The sequence below is a fragment of the Sarcophilus harrisii genome, chromosome 4 (genome assembly GCF_902635505.1).
Source record: "Sarcophilus harrisii chromosome 4, mSarHar1.11, whole genome shotgun sequence".
Taxonomy (NCBI): Eukaryota; Metazoa; Chordata; class Mammalia; order Dasyuromorphia; family Dasyuridae; genus Sarcophilus; species Sarcophilus harrisii.
The window spans coordinates 457,480,717-457,500,352 of NC_045429.1; the positions used below are offsets into that span (position 1 = coordinate 457,480,717).

Genomic DNA, 19,636 nt, shown 5'->3' on the forward strand with positions numbered 1-19,636 from the left:
CCCGTCTTCAAGGGGTACGGGATCAGCCAGAGGAGAGAAGATTGTTGGGCTTAACGTGGTAGCCAACAGCGGGGTTGCCTCTAACACAATTGTACTTTTTATTTATTTTTTATTATTTTATTTTTGTATTTTTATTTCATTTATTCATTCATTTATTTATTTTTAATTAATTAATTTTTTTTTTTTTTTTTTTTTTTTTTTTTTTTTTTTTTTTTTTTTTTTTTTTTTTTTTTTTTTGCTGAAGCAATTGGGGTTAAGTGACTTGCCCTTGTTCATACAGCCAGGAAGTATCTGAGGTCATATCTGAACTCAGATCCTCCTGACTTCAGGGCTGGTGCTCTACCCACTGCACCACCTGGCTGCCCCAACTGTACTTACTCTTAATCTTTAGCGTGCTTCCCACACTCTGAGCCCTCCTCTGCCGGGCTCCCAGGCCCTGTGCTTGGGTTTGCCAGGGTCCACTTGGGGCCATTATTAGGGATTGCTTCAGTCTCTGTACTTGTATCCTTAGTGCTTGGCGCATAGTAGGTGCTTAATGAAAACTACTTTATCAATGGAGTGAACCCCCCTTTTCCACTTAAGATGTCTGATATATTTTTAAAGACAAAAGAGGAAATAGAAAAAAGTCAGCATAAGTAACAACCATATTAAAAGAAGTCTGAAACCATGTGCTTTGCATCATGCTTGTGGATAGAGCACTGGTTCTGGAGTCAGGAGGACCTGAGTTCAAATCCAGCCTCAGACACTTATGAGCTATATGACCCTGGACAAGTCACTTAATCCTGCTTGCCTCAGGTTCCTCATCAGAAATCGGAAGGAAATGGCAAACCAGGCCAGGATCATTACTCAAAAACTCCCCAACTGGGCCACAGACAGAGTAACAAGACACCACTGGTGGATTTTCCACTTAAACAAAGGGAGTATTTTCTCCTGTCTGTTCTCCCAAGATGCGGTTGAACCTCCGACGATAAAGCCGACGGCGAACCCCAATGCCCGCAACTCGCTCTCTCGTCTGGAAAGATGACACCGGGGGCTTTGAGAACGGCTGTGCTGAGATCCGGGCCCACAGAGCGTCCCCCAGGACGCCCAGAACTGAGGCTGGCAGCGCCTTCTGCCCCGGGGCACAGATGCTCAGAGCCCCTCCCCTTGTCCCCCACAGCCAGGACCCCAGGAAGGGAAAGGACTTACTTGTAGGTGTAGTCCCAGTTGCACCAGAACTTCCTTTCGATCCCCGCCATTTCCCCCCTGAACTTGCTGAGGCAGACATCCCGCAGGAGCTTTTCGAAGTCCGCCTCGGGGCAGCTGGTGGCCGGGACCAGGTTCTGAGCTGGAACAGAGAAGGACTTTTAATTACTGGCTGCTGAGGCTCCGAACCCCCCCTTCTGAGACCAGAGAGCAACGGGGGACATTTCTGGGCCCCCCCAGCTTCAGGGGCTCCACCAACTTCATCGCATCTGAGCCCCTGACGCCCCGGGGGGGGGGAACAGGCTCAGAGGTATTTGTAGTCCCACTCTACAGTTAAGGAGCCCCTGACAACCCTGGGGGAGACAGGTGCAGGGGTATTTGTGGTCCCACTTTCCAGTCGAGGAAACTGAGGTTCTGAGAGGGAAGATGGCTGCTCAGTCATCCGGCTTCCCGGCCTCAGAGAAGGGACTTGCACCCAAGCCCAGTGCCTTCTCTCTATGACCCTGTGCCCTGAGTGACAAAATTGACCGCGCCATCTCTAAGGTGCCCGAGTGGCCAAGGGAGCCCAGATGTCCCTGGGGCCCAATGGACGGAAGCTCCTCTCCGGTCTCCCGGAAGCTGCCTGACGCGCCAGGAGGCCCCTCCTTTCTCCTTTTCCTCTGCACAGACGCCGTGTTCAGGTCCCTCTCAGAGTCCGCTCCTCCTGAAAAGCTTAAGAGGGAAAAACTAACCCTAACCCCCAGAGCCTTTCTGTGACGACATCTATGGCTTCCATCATGCCCAGAGCCCCACCGTGGGCTGTCCTGCGCTTGCCTGGGAGCCAAGCAGCAAGCTGGGAATTGCGGGAGAGCGCCGGCATCCGACCCAGAGGGCCGCGGCAGGAGGGCTTCTTGTGCCAAGCACCGGGCTCCCCAGGCCGGCTCCCACGCCCAGACTGCCTCCCTCTCCTGGCCTGGCCTGTCTCTTCCCAAGCTGAGGCTCAAAAATGCACAAAAGCCAAAGAACGATGCTCCACGAACCCCAAGGGGCTGGAGGTCTTCGCCACGGCTGCCGGGGACTGGGAACTGCAGGGGCCACGGGGGCCTTCCAAGGCCCTTGTTTTATGGGAGAGGAAACTGAGGCCCAGAGCAGCCCCCCGCACTTGTCTGAGGTGCAGAACTGGTGCTCAGAGTCAAGGCATCCTTCTCCATTTGGCCCTCCCGCTTCCAAACTTCTCTGGCAGCTGGACTGATGGCGGGTAAAGCTCCTTAAGGATGGGAACTGTCTGCTAAGGCCCTGGGCTCCCCGGCTGGAGAACAAAGGCTGGACGATGGCCTGGGTTTCTGTGGGCGTGATTCTTCCAGGCTGCCCTGGCCACGGGCTTCCCTCCCAGCTCCGGAAGATTCCTTCTCGGGAGCCATCGGGGAGAATATCATTGATGGGGAAGCGGGTGCATTTCTTGGGCATCAGCTCTAGTCGAACGCCATCCTTTTGCAGGGGGAGAAGTGGAGGTCAATGACATAAAGGCGCTGATTTTCCACATCAGGGAATCCTGGGGATGACTGCAGTGGGGAGGGACCTTGGGGCCAGCTAGTCCAACCCAGACCCGGACAGGAATTCCCTGATAAGGAGTATTCCTGATTTTACATGAAGACACTAGTGGGGGCTTGGCAAGGAATTAAAGGGCCCAACTGAACATCCTTAATAAGAAGAGCAGCTACAAATCCTGTACTTGCAGCTCCTGTCATCACAGGCGGGATTTGAACTCGGGTCTTTTGACTGCCACGACCGCCTGCAGTGCCCACAGGGGGAGGGGGCCCAGGCAGCAGAGTCCAAGTGTCCCAAGTCACCCACACGCCGATGTCCACTGGAAACATGAGGCCCCAACAGCCCACAGCCATGGCCCCGAGGGGGCTAAAATCTGCCGCCAAACTTCTGTCACATCCCGCATCTAACCCACATGCGCCTGCCGCTTCCTGCTCTTTGCCGACCGGGCCTGGTCCGTATCCCATCCCCTTGAACCGTGTCTACCATGTAAGAGGCACTTAACAAGTGCTTATGGCCTGACTGGTTATCATTGGCTACATCCCCCCTTTCCCTGGGGTTCCAAGTCATATCCCCAAAGCCTCGTCACAAGACCAGAAAAAAGATCTCCCCTCCTCCCTAAATGGTCTCTATCCAAATGCGCGCCTGGACCCTTCCTGAAGAAAGTTTAGCGGAGATCTTACTACAGTGAGGTTTGAAGGGCGGGGAATGGGAGAAGAAGGGGAGAGCAGGGATGTGGAGGATTACAAGGGTGAACCTTCTCTCAACGAAGACCCAAACTTGGAGAAGCAGCAGCTCCCAGACACTGTCCCTTGGCCTGCCTCTTTCTGAAAGCTCCCCCTCCTGAGTCCGGGCTGAAACTTTGGTGAATCAGGGCCTTGGTCCATCTCTCTCTGTATCTCTCTTTCTCTCCTCTCTCTCTCTGTCTCAATCTGTTTCTCCTCAATCTCTCTGTGTGTGTGTGTCTCTCCCTCCTCTATCTCTGCTTGTCTGTCACTGTCTCTCTCTTTCCCCCTTTTCCCTGAGTTAACTGCTGCCATGAGGCTGGGCCGGCTTGCTTCAGCACCTAAATAGGGACAGCTGGCTCCGGCTGATCGGACCCCTGCAGCTGCCTCTAGAAGTGGGTTTTCCCAGCTGGAGACCCCAGCTTTTTCAGACCAGTAAAAGCGCTCAGGATAACTGAGAGTAGTCTCACCGCACCAGCCACGCAGGGAAACCGAGACCAGGAAGGGCCCCGTTACTGCCCAGGACACAGGCGCGCAAGGGAGTCTGGGAAGAGCCCCTGGTCGCCCTCTCCTTCAAGCCTTTCCTTTCATTAATGGGAACTTTTATCATTAACAAGCATTTATTTTCTCTGCTCTTCGCCTTCCCTTCCCCTCAGAAAAAGAAAACTTTTGCAAGAAATATGTGGGTCACATGATCACATTGTTCGTGCCCCCGACTCATGCCTCATCCTGCACCGGAGTCTGTCCCCTCTCAGCAGATGGGCCGTGCGCTTCATCAATGGCAACCTGAAATCAGGGCTGGTCACTGGTTGACTGATACTTCCATTTTACAAACAAGTAAACTGAGGCATCCCTAAAGCTCAGGTCTGACCGTGTCATAGTCATCTGCTGAAAAAGCTGCTGTGGCCCCCTCCCGGCCCAGCACCCACCAGGCTCCAGAATCTCACCGAACCTTGCCACAAGTGACCCAGATGGCAGATAGTCATACTATAGGATCCAATGCTCCATCTGGCATCCAAAGCCCTTCCTATCCCGCCCCTCCTTCTCTTCAGGTTCTCTTTGGCCCGAGGACATCGGCCATCACCCAGGCCTGGATCTCTCACTGCCTCCTGGCTCCCTTAAGTCTGAGCAAAAACTCCTTCTCTGGGAGCCTTGCCTGGTTCCGGGACTGCGCTCTGTCCAGCATTTCCCACATTAGATCGCGGCTCCTCCAGACCAGGACTGTCTTTTGCCTCTTTTGTATGTTGGGGGCTCAGCACAGCCCCCGGCGCAGAGCAGGCAGTTAATAAATATTTACTGACTCAAGGAACCTAATAAACACTGGATTTAATCACTGTTTAACCACAATTTAAACACTGGATTTCGTTCCACTTTATTGAGGAGGAACTGGAAGTCCAGAAATGAGGAGCGGCTTTTGCCCGGGCCCGCGGTTCCTCGGGGGCCAGGCTGGGTCTGGCTCCGGGGCCATTATTCTTTCATCTGAGTCTGTCTATTCCATTCTGCTCCTCGATGATTCTGGGTCACAAACAACGATGTCACTGACTCTTTCCCTGTCCGGAAGAAGCTACCATTGCTTAATTCTCAGACTGTCTAGAGAGGACTCTTTAGCGGCCCCATTATCCTTCCCCAACTTCCTTGAGATGCTGATCAGCCTCTTTGGGCAGGTCTGGGACCGGGTCTGCCGGGGCCTTGTGGCCTTGCTCCTGACCCTTCCCTCTGACTTCCGACCTTTACCGCCTGAGGAAAAACCCCCGAAGCTTTAATTCCCCTATAAAGATCTGCTTGTGATGAAGACCTTTGTGGCCAGGAGATTTCTCTCCTCTTCCTCACAGTACCGCCCTTGAATGGCGTCTTTCTCCTTATTCTAGCTGTCTCTGGTCAGTCTGCCCATCCCGCCTCACCGCGTGTCTCCTTTCTCCCGGGTCATTGTGAGTCTTTCCCCTTGCTCACTAGACGCTCCCCTACTCCACACTCGCCACTTCTGGTTCCTGTTCCTTCATTTTGTCTTTACAGATGAGACAGGAGAGCAGTTCTTCGAGGCCGGGATGAAAGAGCCCCGTCCAGGGCCCGCCGGCAAAAAGATGGCGGAGAACGCGAGAACGCGGCTCTCAAGTCCAAGCGGCGCCGCTTCGTTCCCTGCTCCTTTTGTGACTTTTCCCCGGTGCCCGTCCATCTGTAGCCCAGAAGACACCAATGGCTAAAACCTTTGGCAGTCACAGTCCCCGGCTTAGGGCAGGGCTCCGCTCCGGCTGCGGCTCGGGGGCAGGGGACGCCGCGGTGGTCCCGGGAAGGACGCCCGCCCGGCGTCCCCCGAGCTCCAGGCTGCTCGCAGAGGGTGAACGTCAGACTTCTGCCCCAACGTCTTCCCTTTCACCCCCCATTGCCAGTTTCTGTGCTTTTCCGGTCAGGGCCAGAGCCGGGCAGATGACCAGCCTTGAATGGGCTGAGAAATTCCTTCTTGCTGCCAGACTTTTCCACAAGTAAATTAAAAAGGGAAACGTCTACAAGGGCCAAGAGGCAGATTCTGACAATTACACCAAGAAATAATATCTTCCCGTAACAGAGAAACGAGAGGGGAGCTATGCGACCCAGAGCCGCTTCCTGGGAACGTACACACCATTCGGACCCAGAGCCCTCCCCCCACCCCTGACTTCTCTCTTTGGGAGAAGGAGAGGGTGTTTCCTTTTCTCCTCTCCAGGAAATAGGAAGATGCTTTGGCCCTGGGTCCCGGCAGCTGCCGGTGAGCGCCTCTGGCCCACGGTTCCCAGCTTGCCTCACCTTAACCTGACGTGGGAGACTCCAGGGAAGTTTCCCTTTACACTCATGGGGAGAAGGAAGACAGTGACTTTTATTAGAGCCCCGGGAAGAACAGCCTCGTCCGTCTGCTTCTGGTCCTGCCAATTTCTCAGGATGTTGCTGGGGCCATCCCGGGGAGAGCCGCCCCACACCGGGACAAGGAAGCTTGTCTGTGAGGTCACAAATCTCGGGAGCTTTTATGCCAGAAGGGAAACCAAGGTTTGATCTCGGGTTTCCACCTTTGGCTGATTCTGGGCCGTAAGTCAATGTCCCCTAGGGATGGATCGGAGGAAATGGGGACAAAGAGAATGATGAGGTGGGAGGGAAGGACGAGGGCAGGCTCAGGGAGCTGGGATGATTGCTTTAGCCCCAGAGGGTGGAACAAGAGGGCAGGGGAGAGGCAAAGGGACCGGACTCAAAGAGTTTCCTCCCAGTGAGGGCTGTCCCAGAGCACTCTGGGCTGCCCCACAGGTAGCAGGTGGGAAAGCTGGGGGGACACGGGCTGGTCCTTCCAGGGGAGACCCTCACTCTGCTGCAGGCCGGAATAAATGGGCTCGAGGGTCCTGACGTGTCCAGGTACCTGCTAGAGAAGACCTTCACCTTCCTCACTGCCAGGGAAGGAAAGTGAAGTCCAGGGAGGTCAGGCGATACCCAAGGTCACGCAGGTAGGAACTGGCAGAGCTGGGGTGGTACCCAAGCTTGTGGGTACAGGAAGAGAAGCTATCATCAGCCCATTTGGAAGAACAGTAAACTGAGGCTCAAAGAGCTCCATGACTTCCCCAGGATTACTTCCTGGTCTGTTGCCTCCCCTGGGACCGTGAGCTCTCTGAGGGCAGAGACTGTTCTTGCCTTCCTTTGTATGCCAAGGGATCAGCACAGTGCTTGGTATACAGTAAGTGCTTAATAAATGCTTCTTCTTTTTCTTGCAAATGATTGCACAGACAGTGAGTGACAGAAGCAAGACAGGGTCCCAGGTGGTCACGAGAGGGTTGTAGTGCTGAAAGAATGCCAACTTAGAGGACCTGGGTTCAAATCTCAGCTCGGCCCCATAGCGCTCCAAACCCAGGATTCTTTTGGGACACCCGGGTCCTGCCGGGCCCATGACCAGGGCGGAGACTCTCCCTGCTGTAACCCCTGAATTCTGGGAATTCACGGCTCTGAGGACGCCTGAGCTAATGCCTGGCTCAAGCTGTTCCTTTGCTCAGGCATTGAACCCCCAACCTCCATGACCGAGACACTCTCTTCCTCCTCAACAGCTCCTGGGGTGACTTGTGAACCTCAAAACCAGTGGCCCTGAAAGGCCAGCCCAAAGACCTGGGGGTGAAACAGCTGCCCGTCCCTCTGTATCGGCTGGCCCGGAAGAGCCGGGCTGGAGGCTGGAAGGGGAAGGAAGCAGTGGGGCGCAGAGGGAAGGCCGCCAGGTTGGAAACTGCTGTACAATCCCAGGCGAGGCATTTAATCCCTCGGGGCCTCAGTTCCCCCATTTGTAAAATGAAAAGTCTAAATGACCTGTAAGAGGAAGTTAAATGGTACCGGGGATAGAGCCTTGAACCCAGAGTCAGGAAGGCCTGAGTTCCAACGGAGACTTAGACACTTATTGTGTGCTCCTGGATAAATCACTTGATCCTGTTTGCCTCAGTTTCCCCATCTGTAAAGTGGGAATGATAAAGGCAGTGCCTACTGGGAGAGTGTGGCCAGGCAGTCTTGATCACTACCGCTCCTTCCCTGCTCCAGTGAAGTGATTATCCCAGAGCGAGGGTCCTAGTGAAGCTTTTGTGGCCTGCTGGGGGAGATGAGGCAAAGGCACCTGGACTGGAATCCTGGCCTGTCTGTTTTCTGGGTCTGATTCCTCATCTAGAAAACAAGCAGATTGGATGAGAGCTGTGAGGCCCTTTGGGTTCTAAACGGATGTTCTTAGGTCCTTGAACATCACTGAACATCTTTGGGACTCAGTTTTCTCAACTGTAATTAAAGGATCTTTCTGGTCCAGGGCTCTTGTTAAAAAAGGAATCGTCACAGGCAGGGAGCCTGGAGTCAGGAGGACCCGAGTTCAAATTTGGCTTCAGAAACCTGCCAGCAGAGTGACCCTGGGCATGTCCCTTTTCCCTGATGGCTCCCCCTTTCCCCCAAAAGACAGGCAGAAGCTGCTTTTTAACGCTGCCACGCTGCCCACCCTCCAAGGCAGGAAACTCTCGGCTCCCTTTGCGGCTGTTGCTTGTCCTTCCTTCTCGGGGAGGACCACGGCATCAGGATTGGAGGGAGGGAGGCTGGGCGAGGTTACCGGCCTCACTTTCCCCTCCAGAGCCCTCCGGGTCCAGCGGCCAGAGAGACATCAAGAGGAGCCGAATTCCTCAGCTCGGTGCGAGTCCCGGGAGAACCAAATACCGTCCCTGTCCAACTTTCCAAAGGACCCCGGGGTGGGAGGGTTTTAATGACACTGAGTCATCAATCTTTCTAGGCTAAGAGGGAGGAAGGTCGCAAGGCGGGATCCCATGCTCTGGAGGCAGGAGGCCAGAGAGAGCTTGCCTTGGCTGGGCCCAGCGGCCCCCGGGCTGAGACTCTGTGAAAAACTGTGGGGGGATATTTGGCTTCCAGTATAGGGGCCCATAGGTGGAGCAGTACTTCCAACAGCTCCCAAGGGACAGGAGCAGGCGGTGGTGGGTGGAAAGCAGCTGTCAGGGCCGCCCCAGAGACAATGTGACTCTTAGAGGGCAAAGGGACGTGCTCTAGGTCAGGCAGGAAGAACCGAACCAAGGATGCCTTTGCCAGGGTCCTTGGGGATCAGAACCAGGCGCATTTGCTCTGGGTAGAGTCGGTCTAAAGTTAAGGTCATCAGCGTGAGATAAAAGGGACTCAAAAAAGAAGCAAGTGGAGGTGGACAAGGGCTTCCTGCGAGCCGGAGCCGCCGCCTCCCTCTGAAGCTTTGGCTAGAGCCCAGCAGCCAGAGGCAGCTCAATAACTTGTGTTCCTGAGTCCCTTTGTGCATGTTATCCCACTTCCTTCTCCCAACCCGTCATTCGTCCTGCTATTTTAATTACTTTGTACCAAAGAGAAAGGCCAAGAGGTCAGGGACCCCAAACACCTTGTTTGAATTTATTTTCTGTTAGTTTATCTGAACCCGAGACTCTTTTGACTTGTTTTCATAACTGATCCTTTTCTTCATTTTCTCCTATTTCTCGTTTTCTGACTCTTTCCCCTTGAGGGCCGTTTCCCAGCCTCCTCCCATACCGGGCAACTCAAGAGGGACCAACTTGGGTTTCTACAAGTGACTTTTAGGGGGACAGATCTGGTCCCCGCTGCTGCAGTGGGAGGCAGTTTTAGCAAGGACGTGAAGGAGCTGGGGACCGTGTAGAGCCTTGAGATCATAGAGCATTTATTAAGTGTTTCCTGTGTGCGGGGGACTGTGTTGAGACGGGGAAGCAAGTGCAAGCGTGATACAGCCGGCCTGCTAAGGGCTTGCCTTCTAATTCAGAAAGACGGCACGTCCAAGGGATCTGAGGATTCGTGGCCCTGCTCCAGATTCAGACCATGTGAAGGTCACTTAAAGGGAGCAGAAATGCTCAGCCTGGAGAACAGAAGGCCCGGGGGACCACGGATTGTGGTTGGGTATGGGAGAGGAGAGATGCTCCCTCCGGCCTCGGAGAGCAGAAGGGGGAACCACGGATTAAAGTGGTCGTGAGACAGCTCAGGATGGACGGCCAGAAAAGACTTCCTTCCATCTTACACTGTTGCTGTTCAGTCGTGTTCAGCCCTTTGTGAACCCATGGACCACAGCAACCTAGCCCTGTCCACTGAGTTTTCTTGGCAAAGATACTAGAGTGGCTTGCGATTTCCGGCTCATTTTACAGACGAGTAAACTGAGGCAAAGGGAATTAAGTGACTTACCCAGGATCACACAGCGAGTAAGTATCTGAGGCTGGAGTGGTGGTCTGTCCACTACCAGCCTTCTTTCTTACGAAAGGTGATCCCAAGGGGACTAAGTTCCCTCTCACTGAGATCTTCAGACAGAGGCAGGGATGAGTGGAGGCTTAATTTAGATCTGGGCCAGTCTCAGCCAGCGGACTTGGGAGGGACCTTGCAGCTACAAGTTTGGAGGCCGTTTCTGATCCGAACAAAGGGAAGTATGTTAGACTGCACAAAACCAACTGTGGGCAAAACAATCCATTACCGGCAATTATTAGGCCTCTGGGAATGCCCCAGAGTCACGAAGTCAGTCTCAGTCCCCACGCTGACTCCCCGTCAGGCACCGGGAACCTGTCCACAGGGGGTCACCTTTCTCCTGGGGATACCCACGGGCCTTCTCTGCATAGATCAGGGGCCCTTAGTCTGCAGTCTGGGGATCTGATTTAAAACATATGTATGTATACACACATACATGTATATATCTATACATGTATGTCTGTGTGCATGTATATGTGTGTTTATATACATGTATACACACACCTGCATATATACACACATGTATATAGACACACAGATACACATGTATATACACACACTATATATATGTTTGGATCATTGTATTTTCATAGACAGGATTTCCTCTGTAATTCTCCGCATCTGATTTCATGTGTCAGAAGGATGATTTGGAGAAGGAGCCCACAGGCTGCACCGGGCAGCCTAAGGGTCCCACGACGCCCACCAGATGGACAACCCTGGAGGAAGTAGCAGGAGGGGACTCCGGTCTCCAGAAATGACTGGTTTTTTGGGGGGCGCGACCCCTTTGTCTCAGGCAGCTCTGGCTGAGTTACAATCAGGGACCAATCAGCCCGAATTTGTGTTGGTTCCACTCTGCACATGGTGTATCCTGCCCAGAGCCCTGCACTTGGCGCTGCCCAATGGGGAGACGCTCGGGCCGGCGGCCTGGTTATTTGGGTCCAATCTCCCCCCGCCCGGAAGCACGTATCACCTGAGCTCATTTCCTGACCCCCTTCTGACGGGCCTTGCGGATTTTACAAAGTCCTTTTCTGACACTGAGCCCGTGAGGGCTGTTTGGCAAACATTTCCCTACGACCCGCAGACGGAGAGGAGAAACGGGATTTATTCAGTATTTAGCCTGTGTCTCGGACCGTGCTAAACTCTCTAATACAAACATAAGCCCCCAAAGTCCCGTGTCCACCTGAGGACGAGCTGGGAAAGTGGGAGCTGGGAGAAGGCTCCTGAAACTCAGCAATCGAGGAGGTGCCACAGGGGGGCAGAGAGGCGAGCGTGGAGGCCCCGGTGCCTCATGGAACGGAGGCCAAAGGGTCATTCCCAAGGGGAGATGGCAAGTCACCTTACCCACGGAATAGCCGTTTGATGCTGCACAAATCACTTAGCTCTGATTGCCTCACAATAAAAAAAAAATAAAGTGGCTTACATAGAGGGAATTCTCAGGACTCTTCCAACTCTTAATTCATCATCAATCAGCTTTTAAAAATTCACCTTTGAATGACAAGTCATGTCGTATCTCCAGCCTCAGTTTGCTCATTTGTAAACTGGGAATATGAACATTTGTGAGAGGCGGCGTTTACGTAGCTAGCTAGCTTTGGAGGCAGGAAGATTTAACTGGATTCAAGCTGTGCCTCAGACACCTGGGAGCTAGGGGACCCTGGGCTCTCCAAAATTATCAATTATTTTATAGCTATGTAGTGGAACTGTATTAGGGAAGAGAATTTCCACAGTGGGAGTCCCATAGAGCAAATGAAATCATAATTCCAGACCAAAATTGAAGGAGAGCAGGATTTGTGTTACTGTTGTTCAGTTGGGTGTGATTATATTCAACTCGTTATGATCTCACTTGGGATTTTCTTGACAGTGATACCAGAACGGTTGGTCACTTCCTTCTCAAGCAGATGAGGAAACTTGAGGCAAACTGGAATAAGTGACTTGCCCAAGGTCACACAGCTTCTAAGTGCTTGAGGCCAGATTTGAACTCAGGAAGTGTTCCTGACTCAGGAGCTGGCCTTCAATCCACTGTAGCCCAGAGCTGTTCTGTAACCCCACAGTTTCCTCGTCTATTAAATGTTCCCAATGATAGCATCTCCTTTCCTAATCCAAGAGGATCATTTCCTGAGAGAGCTTTGCAAACCTTGAGTCCTATTCAAATGTAAACTACTCTGGACAGAAATCAGAGTATCCACAGTAAGGGCTCCTTGGGCCAATCAGAATGTCCTTCATTTCTCAGTTTAGAGTCATGGACATGGAGAGCTGGGAAACAGAGGCCGGGACCGGACCTGTGATTTCATTAGTACACAGAACTTCCAGGTGAGGAAAGTCCCTCCACTAACGCACATAGTGCTCTCTGTACCAATTATAATCTTAGACTTGGGACCCCTTAGTCCCAATCCTGATACAAAGATAAAAGGCACCAAAGGATTGGTTTGGGGTTTGCTTGTTTTAAAAAGGATGCCCTGGTGGACATGGAGACCCGTTGCCCTCTGTGGGGGAGGGGGAAGAGGGGAAGGAGCGAGAAAAATGGGGGAAGGAAGTTTTGCAAAGGCGAATATTGGAAACTCTCTTTGCATGGATTTAGAAAAATAAAATACTAATGGGAGAAAACGAATGCCAGCCTGGAGGAAGGGACTGTTTCATTTTATCTTGGCAGCTACAGAGTCCCACCGGGTGCCAGGCAAATTCTAGATGGTGTTCAAACAATCTACCAGCATTAATTAAGTGCCCACGGGCAGCACACTCTGCTGGGGATGAATTTACAAGACAATGCCACGCAAAACGGAATCAATTTCTGCTCTCCCGGAGCTCTTGTTTAAAATAACGTTGAAATGAATCAAACCCCGGGCAGCCAGGGCAGTGGATGGAGCCCCAGCCCTGAAGTCAGGAGGACCTGAGTTCAAATCTGGCCTCAGACACTTAACAGGTCCTAGTTGTGGGACCGTGGGCAAGTCACTTAACCCCAGATACCTCAACCAAATATAAATATATATAAAAAAAATGAATCAAAACCCCATTTTGCAGACGAGGAAACTGAAGCTCAAAAGAAGGCTCCCGCACGTAGCCTGAAGCAGGATCCGAAGCTAGGCTTGCCCTCCGGCCCCTCTACTTCCCAAGAGGTGTCCACAGTAAGTGTCTCACTGAGGGGGAGGACAGAACAATAAAAATGGGGGGGGGAGGGGAGGAAGGAGTGGGAGGGAGAGAGTCCCCGGCTGTTTAAGCGAAGGACATTTTGCCTTAAAGACATTGGGGGGGGGGGGGATGGGGCAGATGCTTCCCGTTCGGTTTTCCTGGGGCGAGGCTGGGGGCCGCGTTTCCTTTGTGGGATGAGCCCGTCCCCGGGGCCTCCAGCGAGGAGGTTCCGCGGCCGTTTCCACAGCCGGAGGCCGGCCAGGCCCGCCCCATTCTCTGGGCTTGAGGCAGGACCCGCGGGGCCCTTCTTGTTCAAACGCAGATGCAAGGGCGGCCAGCGAGCGGCCACAGCGGAGGAGGAGAGAGCCCGGAACGTCAGGCCAAGGGGAGCTGCCACGTGGAGGCTGAACAAAGCTTAACCCCTTTGCGGGAGGACGCCCGGGAGCACCTTCGGGGCAGGTGGCTCTGCCGCTCTCGGACGGATGGGGAAACCGAGGCTGGGACAAGGGCCCCGGGGCCCGCGGCCGGCCCTCCCCGCGGTCCCGCCCGGCGACCCTCCGGCCTTGCCGGGGAGGGCTCCGCCCTAGCAAAGGTGGCTCCCGCGGCGACTGCGGCGGCTACTGCGGCGGCGGCTACCGCGGCGCCAGCCGTGCCGCATCCCGCATCCCCAGCCGCCAATCAGAGGGCAGCGCGGCCCAGGCCCCGCCCCGCTGCTCCAGGGGGCCCTCTACAGACAGCTCGGCCGGCCAATAGCAACCCCGCCCACCGCTCCCCCACCTCACGGCGCCCGCTGGATCCGGGAGCCTCGAAATCCCGAGAGCGGCGTGGACCCCGCCCTGCTCGGCCGCTCCCGGGGGTCTCCCCGCCAGAAGCCTGTGGGGCTGAAGGTCCCCACGCCGATGGATGTGCCCCCCGCCCCAGCCCGGGCTCACCGTGGGAGCGCCCCCGCCCAACCTGCTCCCCCTGTAGCCCACCTGCCGCATCTCCCTCCCCATCAGGTCTTGGGAGGGAACCTCGGCGGGCCCGTTCCCCCTCCCCCACGCCGTCCCCTCGGTCCTGCCCCACGGGGGCCCGCCTGGCACCGCCAATGCGGCCTCGAAAGGAACCCCTCCTGCCCGCCTAGGGTCCGTGGGAGTGGGGGTGGGGTGGGGGAGCACACACTGCAGGGGGAGGGGAGGTGCCATATAAACACGCGAGCCCATCCGTGCTGCTTTGCCGATGAGAGCTCAGCTGGGGGGAGGGCGACGTCCCTGGAGGTTTGGGGGGGTTGTTTTTCATCAGAGATCTGGTTTCTTCCCCTCACCTTCTCTCCCTCCCCAGAAAACAAGCGGGACGGGCCCGTTCCAGCGAGCCCGAGCACGTCTGGCCCCGGCCCGGGGGGGGCTCTTTGGCAAGGGGCGGGGGCGGGGGGCGGAGGGGGCACGACTCCCTTTCCGAATCCCTTTGGGAGGGAACGACCGATTTCAGTCAGAGCGGATGAACACGGATGTCCCCCTCCCTCCGTCCCCCCATGCAGGTTCTCGGCCCTCCTGCCCTCGTGCGGGCTGTGGAGCCTGCGGACCTTAGGGGGCGGAGGCCGCTTCCCTAAATAGGTCACTGGGCCCGACGTAGCGAGGGCGTGAAGGAGGAAAGCGCCAGCAAAGGTAGACGGGAGCCGCCCTCGCCATGGCACATCTGGCTGCAGCTGTTTCGCTGGATTAAGCCCCCAATAAAATGAGGTGGCCGAGTCTCTCCCCCCCCCCATAGGCGGCCCTCTGGGGCTCAATCTGGGGGACCTTTGGGTCCGACATCCACCCGAGCCCGGGAGCTGGCAATCTCGGCGCCCGAATTCTCAGGGAGGGGGAAGCCCTGGGGGAGGGAGCCCGGGAACAGTCTTCCCCACCCCCACCCCTACCCCCACCCCCACCCCCAGGCAGGAGAATGAGACTCAGGTGGCATCGACAGAGGGAGAGGAGAGAAAGAGAAGAGGGAGGGAGGTAGAAAGGAATGGAGGGAGGGGATCGAGGCACAGAAGAATGGAGGATGGGAATCGAGGCAGGGAGGAATGGAGGATGGGGGTCCAAGATCTGGCGGCTCCTCGGCTCAATTTAGGGCTACCCAGACTGTGGAGGAGGGAGAGAGGACAAAACCCTCCTGGTTTCCAAGGCGTCTTCCTCGCTTTCCCCACCATCTCCTAAGGGCGAACCCCAGCATTCTCAACCACTCCTCCTCGCACATAGACACACGGAGCAGATTAGAAAACCGCAACTACGATGGGGCAGTGACTTGACTAAGGTCACACAGCTGGGCAATAGAAACAACTCAAACAGGGGGTTCCAGACTCGGTGCCCAGAACTACTCCCTGCCTCACCCCCAGCAGCCAGCCCTTCCCGAGCCCCAGGATCCCTGCGGCACCGGGTGGCTGTGGCTCCCACTTACCCAGGACCAAGCAGAGGAAGCCGACCAGAGGCCGACTCAGGGTCCCCCGCGGCAGAGCCATGACTGGGGCGAGACCCTCAGGCCAAAGCGACAGAGCTCGACTCCCGCAACCTCCGGCAGCCTCCGCAGCAGCAGCAACAGCAACCGCAGCAGCCGCCCGCCTGTCGGTCCGCAGGAGGGAGGAGGGAAAAAGAAGGAGGGAAAAGTGGGGGGGGGGGAGGAGAGGCGGGGCAGGGGGAGGGGGAAGCAATCGAAAGCAGCCCGAGAAGGGGCCGGAGGGGAGCCTGACAGCCCCGCGAGCCAACCACCGGCACCCGGCTGGAGCAGCCCCGGGCGCGCCTGGCGGGGAGGAGTGAGGTGGGGGGGAGGAGGGGCCGGAGGGCGGAGGAGGGGACCGCAATGGACGTGCGAGCCACCTGGGCCCGCGACGGGGCTGGCCTCGGCTCCGGCCGCCGCACGACCCTCGCCCCCTAGGTTTCCCGGGGCTGAGCTGGGGGAGGGGACACCCGCACTTACTTTCCAGGGGTGTGTCTTAAGTCTAAAGAGGAACCTGAGTTTCCCAAAATAGCCCGGGAGAGGAATGGGGGGCGGGAAGAAGGGCGGGACCGGACGGCTTAGGCAGCGCGGGACACGCCTCGGCCAAATGGGCATCCCCTGGAGGGGCAAGCGTGGGGCTGCGGCACTGGGGGCGGGGGAGGCCGGGGACCGCCCGTACCCCGCACCGACCCTACAGACTGGTTGGGACTTGCCCGGGTCGGGCCGCCGCCGCTTCCCCCCCACGGCCGACGATGTAAGCTTCTCGAGGCACGGAGGGAGATGGACGACGGCTGGATCGTTGATTGAACGTTTATTGGTCTGAATGAGGCTCCAGGTTCCTTGGGGTATCCGGGCTGAGCTTCCTTCCTCACCTAAGACACCAGCCCTGGGCTCTCCTGTTCTCCTCTCTGGCTTGCAAAGCCCTTCCACAACCTGTGCCTCCCGGGCTAAGTTCTGGGGGGACAAAACCAAACCAAAACCACCCCCCCACAAAAGTCAGCCCTGCCCTCCAAGAGTGTACAATTTAATGGAAACAAGCAAACGTTATGTACAGGAAAAACTGGAAATAGAGGGAAGGCTTCTCCAGGAGTTGGGATTTTAGTTTAAACTCGGAAGCCAGCTAGGTGGCTAATCAGAGCAGGGAGGGGAGTCTCCTGGAACGGGGGATGGCCGGAGAGAAGGCCAAGAGGCCTGGGTCACCAGCTCAGAGCGGCAGGAAATAAAGTATGGCAGATGGGGAGCAGGAGGGGGCTAGGGGATGAAGAGCTTCCTGAATGGAGTAATGAGGGGCTGAATGGAGGATGGCCTGGGCGACGAGTCTGGAGGCCTGAAAACCTTCCAGCAGCTGTGGCAATAGTCGGTGAGGAAGGCTGTGCACTAGGGTGAGGGCAGGGTCAGAGGAGAAAAGGCAGGAGAGATGTTGCAGAGAAGAAATCAACAAGAGATGTTGCAGAAGTGAAATCAACAAGAGATGCTACAGAGGTGAAATCAACAAGAGATGTAGCAGAGGTGAAATTAACAAGAGATGTTGCAGAAGTGAAAAAGATTGCAGGGGTGAAGAGATGCTGCAGAAGTGAAATCAAAAGATTGCAGATGTGAAATCAAGAAATGTTGCAGAAGTGAAATCAAGAGACGTTGCAGAAGTGAAAACAAGATTGCAGAGGTGAAATCAAGAGATGTTGCAGAGATGAAAAGAGATGCTGCAGAAGTGAAATCAACCGATTGTAGATGTGAAATCAAGAGATGTTGCAGAGGTGAAATTTATGAGATGTCACAGAAGTGAAATCAACAAAAGATTGCAGAGATAAAATCAACAGGCCTTGGCATACTAAAGTAATTCATGGGATGAGAAAGAATGGCGAGTCCAGGATGAATCACTGCTTGGGAGCCTGAGGGACTGGAGGAGGGGAGATCCTTTAGGGAAGGTAGGAAGAAGGGAGTGTTTTTTGGGGGGGTTGAGTGTGTTTTAGACTTGCCTCCGAGTTTAAGGGACATATCCGAGTTGTCTGAAAGGTGGCTACAAAAGGTGAGATCAAATATCAGCAGAGACTGGGACCACCTTTTTTACCCTTCTCAAACCACCGCTACCTCTCATGAAAGCCATCTCCCACCTCTGCATTTTCACTGGCTTCTCCCATACCTAGAATGCTCTTCCTCCTCTGCTTCCTGGCTTCCTTCTAAACATGAAGCTACAAGCACCCTTTCTGGGTGCTTCACTTTCCTCCGAGGTGACCTCCCATTCCTTCTGTAAAGATCTTGCTGCTCGGTGGTGAGCCCATGGACCATGCTGTCCATGGGATTTTCTTGGCAGAGATACAGGAATGATTTCCCATTTCCTTCTCTAGTTCTTTTTTTACAGATGGAGGCAAATAGGGTAAATGACTTACCAAGGGATAACAAGCTAATAAATGAGTCTGGATTTGAACTCGGGCCTGATTCTGGGTCTGCCTGCATACATATCTAGATTTTTATTTCCTCCTCCTGAATGTGCTTGGGTGCAGAGGCCGCGTTTTGCCTTGGCTCTGGACTCCCAGTGCTACAATGCCCGGCACATAGTAGGCACATAAAAGATGCTTGTTGACTGACCGCCGATCTAGTCAGGAACAGCTCGCCTTCAGCCGGCCCTTTATTTGGAGGCACAGACAGGGCAGCCTGGAGAGACTTCTTCAGACCCAGTGCTAGGGACCAGCATCCGGGTATAAATGGACACCCGTGGAGTGTCAGCGGGCAAGGTGGCGGCACTGCCTGGAAAGGCCCCTGATTCCAGCTCCAAGTTGATGCTGGGGCCCTTGCTGAGGGGGTCTCTGTCAGTTGTCTGCTCCTTCTCCCCTCTGCCCACTTGTCCACTTGATCCGAGCTCCCCAAGGGGAAAGGGACCATTCCTCCGCGTCTCCCGTGCTTGTGGCTGGCACATGCTTAACTGGATGCTTGCTGCATTTATCGGGTGATTCTTCTGCCCTCGTAGACACAGAGCAGGGGGACTGGGACCCCACACTTCCCCTGACTGGGTGCAGCTGTGCCCTTGGCCCCTCACATGCAAACTGCCTCGGCTAGGCTGGAGATAATCTCCAGCAGACGCGGGAGGTGAGGGGCAGCCCAAGTCCTGGTTTTTCAGCTCCCTACCTTGCCATCCTTCCTGGTCCCACTTCCACCCTCACCCCTCAACCTTCTAGGTAAAGAGCTGCAGAAATCTGTGAGCTGGGGCGGACTCATCGCCCAGCAGGCACGTGTCATGTGACCATCCCTCCCCCCTCCCCCGAGCTTTGGATTCCTCCTGGGTTCCCCCTTCCCTCGACCCTCCTCCTCCTCGGCGTCAGAGATGCTGCTCTGGGGTTCCAAAGGTTCCAAGCGCCCTTCAGCCCCACAAGGCTGGAGCTGCTCCGAATGGGGCTTGGCTGACCTGCCCAAAGGCTTGCTGCCATCTGTCGTCGGCTTAAGGGAACTTCCAAGATGAGGCGCCTACTTGGAGCGCCCACCCTCCCCTTCTTCCTTGGCCTCAAAGGATGTTGCTAGGAGGCGAGTAAAAGCTGACAAGAGAGAACATCCGTGAGTCACAGTGACCAATCCAAGTCCCTGCACAGGGGAGCCTCCCAGGATGGCTCTAACTGGGAAGAGCTCCTCAAATGCCCATGACTTTCACACACTGACTCCCCCCCCCCCCCAATTGTTGCTGAAATTTTAGGAGAGAACTCGGATCGCTCTTTAAATAATGGGAAATCCTTTCATTTCACCAATGACAAGACAGTCTAGTGAGCAGCAGTGCCTGACCCAGGGATACTCAAGTCAGTAGAAGCAGTGAGTTTCAGGTGTACATGAACACTGGACATTAACCCCAAGGGCCTTTTCGTTTGTGGTGGTTGTGTCCCTCCCCTGGATGCATCGTTCCCAGC

The 19,636-nt window shown here is 55.2% G+C and overlaps 1 protein-coding gene across 1 annotated transcript in view; it reads right to left on the reverse strand.

Moving 5' to 3' along the window:
• The window catches only part of RAMP1 (receptor activity modifying protein 1), a 53,494-nt gene extending 37,585 nt beyond the window's left edge, over positions 1–15,909 (reverse strand). The window contains exons 1-2 of the mRNA XM_031968221.1: positions 15,711–15,909; positions 1,189–1,327 (exon numbers count right to left, since the gene is read on the reverse strand). Of these exons, the coding sequence (XP_031824081.1) occupies positions 1,189–1,327; positions 15,711–15,771 (200 nt within the window). The 5' untranslated portion in view covers positions 15,772–15,909. The remainder of the gene's footprint in view (positions 1–1,188; positions 1,328–15,710) is intronic.
• Between the last annotated feature and the right edge of the window lie 3,727 nt (positions 15,910–19,636).